General features: G+C 27.0%; 1 protein-coding gene across 2 annotated transcripts; it reads right to left on the reverse strand.

The window, feature by feature from the left end:
• Positions 1 to 287: 287 nt before the first annotated feature.
• Positions 288 to 6,212, reverse strand: LOC145193204 (beta-2 adrenergic receptor-like). 2 transcript variants are annotated; one of them, XM_090080180.1, is made up of 2 exons: positions 5,949 to 6,212; positions 288 to 1,866 (listed from the first exon to the last, which is right to left on the reverse strand). In XM_090080180.1, the coding sequence occupies exon 2, from the start codon at positions 1,862 to 1,864 to the stop codon at positions 887 to 889; it is 978 nt and encodes a 325-aa protein (XP_089936306.1). In that variant the 5' UTR covers positions 1,865 to 1,866; positions 5,949 to 6,212; the 3' UTR covers positions 288 to 886. The 2 variants fall into 2 exon arrangements, with proteins under 2 accessions (XP_089936306.1, XP_089936307.1); XM_090080181.1 differs by lacking the exon at positions 5,949 to 6,212 and adding an exon at positions 2,066 to 2,890.
• Between the last annotated feature and the right edge of the window lie 403 nt (positions 6,213 to 6,615).

Consider the following 6,615-nt stretch of genomic DNA (forward strand, 5'->3'; position numbering starts at 1 on the left):
AAAAGTTGTTTTTCTAAGGTTTCAGTTCAGCACTAGTCTCTCTACAAATGCAAATAGCATAGCCCACGGTCCTCCTCTAAAAACAAATGGGTTTTGTAGATAACGTGATTACGTTATTATGCCTTGACTTATAATGAAACATTTTTGCTGAAGTCCAGCCTCAAGTGAATTTAACCTGGCCTTGGGATTCATTCCTCAACAATTTTATTCCTATTATGATTGGGAAATGTTCTGAACTACTTTGCGACATTTTTAGCACATTTCTTAAACAGAGAACAATAAATGTTGATTGCTTTTATTTCTTTCCTCCAAAAGAAGTAATGTAATATAATACAATAACATTTTTTCCTAATGAGACAAACACCCAACTTAAAATTATCTTGATAACATAGAAGTCCACCGCATCTTAATAAGTTAGACTTAAAATGATGAAAAATTCGGTGTGTTTACCTTTATGACAGAAGATTATAGAGTTAGATTGGATTGTCTTGAGAGAAAAACCAAACATCAACCTCTTATCTCTGATGAGATTAAAAAATAGAGGCAAGTTTTATGATGTAAACTTTTAGTCAATAAGGGTAACAGGATTTTCGACCAAATAATATTAATATTGATGTTTTTTTTTTTATTTACAAAGTAATTTTGGTTATTATTGGCACAATTTATTATTATCATTTTGGTACTTTTATTTTCTTAAGTTTTCAAATCTTAATAAGTGGTTCAATTTACATTTAGTTAAACTTTACTTAAACTAATAAAAAAAAATACAATGAATAAATCACAGGTCGCTTTAAAACATGAATAAATCACAGGTCGCTTTAAAATATAAATAAATCACAGGTTGCTTTAAAATATATATAAAAAAGGTAGTAGAATCCTCGGACGGTTACAACAGCGTATCTGTCTTCGGTTCTGAACTTCGTTTAAAACTTTTATAGTTCGTGGTATAGTGATACAAGTCATTGATTTTTTTCACTAGAGCTCTACGAATAAGTTTATTCATGAGTCCATACATTAAAGGGTTAAATACAATGCTCGAGTAGTTAATCACATTACCGAACCAAGTTAAAGCTCTCGGATGACAACCATGGCATAGTAAGTTTGTGCTAGCTAATGCAACAAAGGTTAGCCAGCATACCAAAAAATTTCCTACGAGTAACAAAATGACTTTGGCATTTTTCAAATCGCTTAGGAAAGAATTTGAACGATTGGATTCAGAATTCATCGACGATTTTTTAATTTGTTTTTGATACTTCCGAGTAATTGAAAATAAGCTAATGTTTAAAACCACTATGATTACAACTGGTAGAGCAAAATTAACAAATATTTGATAAAGAGCATACGAGAAAGAAAAACTCAAATAGCACAATCCGTTTTTAACGTTAATCGAAGAAGTACCGTTGATGTAAATGGGGAATAAAGCTGCGTTTATAGTATAAATCCACCCAACAAGCACCATTATAGTCGCATTTCTTTTAGTGAAGTAACGCATGTTTTTAAATGGAAAAACTGCGAAAATGAATCTTTCAAAAGTTAATAGCAACAAGTTTACAACCGATGAAGGAAGTGATAACAAAAACATTGTCTCTTTAATGCCGCATGGTATGATTCCATATGGATAATAACCTCGTAACATGAAGTCAGCGTCAAAGGGTACTACTGTGACGGCAGTGATTATATCTCCGATCGCAAGGTTGATAATAAAAATGTTTAATGCCGTGTGAAAGTTTTTGTCCAGGAAGATAATCAGTATCAAGATCCCGTTTAAAAATATCCCTAAAATACTTATTACAGAGAAGCATCCCGCCAAAATGCTGGAAATTTCGGGACTCAACGAAATATTAAATATAGTGTAGTTATCCATTTCTAAAAAGAATCGTTTAAAAATTATAATAATCTTAAGCGTAGTATATTCCCACGTACGTTTAATATTATTTTAAAAAGCTATAACGTTTTGTTGCATTGTTTAAAAAAAAAACAAGCATAAGCTCGCGTATACATACAAAAGAATAAGTTGTTATCATAAAAATAACCACTTGAAAAAAAAAAAACTTGTCTATCGTACTTTTTTACATCATAAGTTGATTAATTGCATTTCGTGGAATATAAAAAGAAATTTAAAACTATTGCTTAAATAAAATAAATGTTTTGATTATTTTTATCACAGATTAATCTGGTTTTATATACTCATCAATAAATTCATGAATCAGATATAAACAAAAAAGAAAAAAATTTAGAGTTATCTGATTTAAATGCCTCGCTAATACCTCCCTCGCATTACCTAGACACGTGACAGAGAGAAACAAACGCAAGTCGGAGTTCTATCTTTCTTAAGAGTTTTTCGATCATTGATAAAATCCGCGATTAAATGCATTTGTTTGGAAACAACGTTGAAATAGCATCGAGGAATTATAATTCCATTGAAATGATAGAAATAAAATAAAATATTACTGAGAAATACGATTGAACACTTTTTTTTGAAACCTTTCGTAAAAACACCTTTAAAAATTTTTGAGATGTTCTTTCCACAATAGCTCTGTAAAAATACCCAATCATGAGGCATATCGTAATAAAAATGTATTATGATAAATATAATATATAAATATAAGATCGCACATAAATTAAATTGAAAAAAACCTTCGTGAAGGAAGTGACACTGAGTGGCTACTTTTAGAATGTTGCTGAAAACAAAATTTATCATCTGAAAAAAAAGCTTTGTTTTTGAAGAATTGAATTATCTCCGTCACGGTTTGAATATCAAATCGATAACAATTATTTAACCATTTATAAATTAGGTTTGTCCATATATACATAATTAGTAAAACATGTATATATCGTCAGGTTAGAATTATTTTGTTCTATCTCTATTTTAAACGTTGGGAGAAAATGAGTTATTAATGCAAATATTCTTTTTAAAATACATTTTATTTTTATAATTTTTTTCTAAATAATTTCTTTAAATATAAATTATTCAAAGAAAAAGCTTTTACTTCTTTAAAAAGTAATACTAAAATTTTAAGTAATTTTTACTTTTAGAAAAAAATCAATAAAAAACTTTCTTTCAACATTTAAAATTGGAGAACAAAATAATTCTAATCTGACGATATGTCCATATATGCACATATATGTACATATGTATGTACATATATGTCCATATATATATATATATATATATATATATATATATATATATATATATATATATATATATATATATATATATATATATATATATATATATATATATATGTACATATATGAGTAAAATAATTTTCTTTTTAATAAAACGTTAAAAATTTATAAAATTAATAACAAATGGATTTGGTGACTGTAAACGTAGCTATAGCAAATATAATTACAAAAAAAAGTTGCAGAAATCAATGTCAGCAATGTGAGTTATTTAAAATAAACGGAAGTTAGTTAAATAATTCGAAAGTGAAAAGAAAACTGTACAGGCGGAAGAGAATATATTACTATTATTTTTTTCTTTTCAAATATTTGCGACAAATAATTATAACCCATTGAACGTCTGAGTAGAACAAGGATAATACTCTAAAAATAAGAAATCGGAATATTATCCTTTTTCCATTCAGCCATTCAATTATAGTTATTGAATTTGTCAAAAAAAAAAAAAAAAAAAAAAAACTCTTGTGTAAAGGCATATTTAATAAAGTAATTAAATTAGTTAAGTTAATAAATCAGGAAGCACACAAAAATATAAGCCTTGGAATATTTATGATTTTCAAAGAAAATCTGAAGCTTTTAATTCATAATCTGTAATTAGTTTTTCTCTAAGGCGTCATATATTTTTTACTTCTTGTAATATGATTATATTCAAACAATTTTGTAATTTAATAATAACTGTAATTTTGTAATTTAATTTTAATAATTTCTTAATAAAATCCCAATCAAATGTTGATAGATATAAAATTTGTTAAATTTGAAATACACTTAACAGTGTTGGTCTAATTTAGTTTAATGTATGTGTTGTCCATTTGCTTTCCTTTAAAGAAACCAAGAATATTTAATCATGATTGCTGTTTCTCATTGTGCCTTTGTTTAGATGCTCTATTAAAATTGTCTTGATCGTTGTGTTCAAAAAAAAAAAAACACTTACGAAAGAAATCGAGATTAGAAAAGGAAATGTGTATCTTCAATTTGTCAACATTTTGCAAAAAATGTTTCTGTAATATGAACAATTTGCAAAAAGGTTTCTGCAATATGAACAAAATAATCAGATATTCAAAAAAAAAAAAAAAAAATCAGAAACAGTTTAAAAAACACCTTTGCAGCCAGCAGCAGTTCAATCAAGTTGATAACAAAATTAGTGTCTTAATTTTTTTTTTGACTGAAATTGACTGATCTCTTTTAATTGCTTTTACCAAACTCATCATTTAACCTAATGTTATATAAAGTGGCTTTTTAGACTAATCTTGGACGCATCAATTAACAATAAATATTGCATATTACAATTGTCAACTGCTACTATTGAAGCCTAACCTAAATTTATCAATTAGACCACTTTTTCTATTGTAGTAGTATAGTACAAGTACAGATTTGGTGAGAGAAACCAATTTTTTCCTCGTTTAATTCTTCCATTTAATAAAACGATTGAAGCTCCCTGTTTCTATTACGAAAGAGAAATATTTCAAATGACCATAGATCACTCTTTTAAATGAAAATTTAAGAATTTAGGAAACAGCTGTCATTTTTATTTGTGAAGAAGCTCAGATTATCTTTTAAATAAATATAGATCACGCATAAGTTATCATCACCATCATCATCATCATCATCATCATCATCATCATCATCATCATCATCATCATCATCATCATCATCATCATCGTCATCATCATCATCATCATCATCATAAAAAAAAAAGTAAGTTTCAGCAAAAGTAATTGTTATAAATAGTTATTAATAAGGAAATAGTTATGGTAAACAGTTATAGTAAATAGTAAAAAATAGTTATAGTAAATATAGGAATAGCAAAAAGTTAGGAATAATTAATAGTTAGGACTAGTTAAGTAATTCATGAGTTAAAACTTGAATTTTACAGACTAATTGATAGACTAATTATAATGATTGAAATTCTATGAACACGTTTTGCATTCTCTCTTATCTCTTACCAATTAGCTGTAATTAAATGTCGCACACTATAATGCTACACAATAAAGCTTTAAATGCATGGTATCAAGCATAAATACTTACTCTGTTATCAACAGATGTAATTAAATGTCGCATACTATAATTCTATACGACAAAGCTTTAAATTGATATCAAATGTTTGCTATCAAGAAAAAATATTAAATAACTTAATTTATATTCTCAAATATTGCACAACTTTTAAACGAAAAAAGATTGTTAATTTACAATTTTAATATAAAATATAAAAATATAATACTCTGTGTTTATTTTGATAGAAACTTCTTCTAATTGCTAATAACTTTGATAACCAGTGTTTTATGCTCCTTATTTCATGCTAATTCATGTTTTCTCATTAAATTATTTCATGTTTTTCGTTATTTCATGGTTCTCCTGAATTTGTTTCTAAATTTTCATGAAGTTGTTTGTGTTCAATTGTTGTTGCTTATAAACCGGAAAAAAAAATACTTAGAAACAGTTTAAAATATTCATAGCCGTTGGTTAATGATATTCAAACGACAAATCCTTTTTTAGCTGAGGTTTCTGGTTTTGATATATAGTTCTTCAATATATTTATATTATCTATAACTACAATTACTTAACAAATCTTAACAAATGTTATGGTGATAAAACATAAAGTGAATTAAATGTAAACTTCCCCAAATCATTCTTATTCAAAATTTCATAAAAAATTTATTTCACTACAGCATTTTAAGTGTTAATCATACAGAAGCGAAACCATGTTTTTAAATTAATAATTGAAGTAGTTAAAAAAAAAATAATAATAATTGAACCTCACTAACCTAAAAATAAGCAAGCCAAACAGTTTTTTCATAATTATTTTTATAACTTATATACAACCAAAACTTGTCTTTTTCGAGTAACATAAATCTGTGTTACTTTGCACAACCCTGAGTAAGATTGCAAGTTAGACTGTCAAAGGTTTTGCGGCTTTAAGCAGTAAACGAACACTGCAAATCATTTTAGAATACGATGGCTGGCTTAAGTGTCAATAAAAAAAATCGTGTAAAAGCGTCATTTTAACCCAATTTTAACAACGATCGTTAAAGCTTTTTTTTTTACAACTTTTAACTGTATAGCAGATCACAATTGAGCTGAAAGATAATTGGCTTAAAGTATTTATCACAGTATTGGTCTAAACTCATTGTCGGTATTGAATCTAAATGTTAAACCTATTGTCTTTATAGAAATTAAATATTAACAACTTTGTAAATAGAGACAACTTTGCGAAACCTGTAAAGTAACCACAATCGATGCCAGGAAATACACGACCTCACAGAGAAGGACCTATCTAAATGTCTTAGGGACGTAAAATCTCAGCTAATGCAGAAGCAATCAGTTGCAAAAAACATGGTCGAATATTGTGTTAAAAGTTAGAGGAAAACGAGAGTTGAAACAAAATAAATCAACTCTTTTTTTCAATTTAAAGGAAGTTCAAATGTAGAACTT

The sequence above is a fragment of the Hydra viridissima genome, unplaced genomic scaffold, assembly GCF_058129835.1.
Source record: "Hydra viridissima isolate aposymbiotic clone 2 unplaced genomic scaffold, HvirCarnegie_v1 scaffold_2, whole genome shotgun sequence".
Taxonomy (NCBI): Eukaryota; Metazoa; Cnidaria; class Hydrozoa; order Anthoathecata; family Hydridae; genus Hydra; species Hydra viridissima.

What these genes read in the sequence shown, in the direction of transcription:
- LOC145193204 (XM_090080180.1), bottom strand. Translation starts at nt 1,864, where the DNA reads ATGGATAACTACACTATATTTAATATTTCGTTGAGTCCCGAAATTTCC.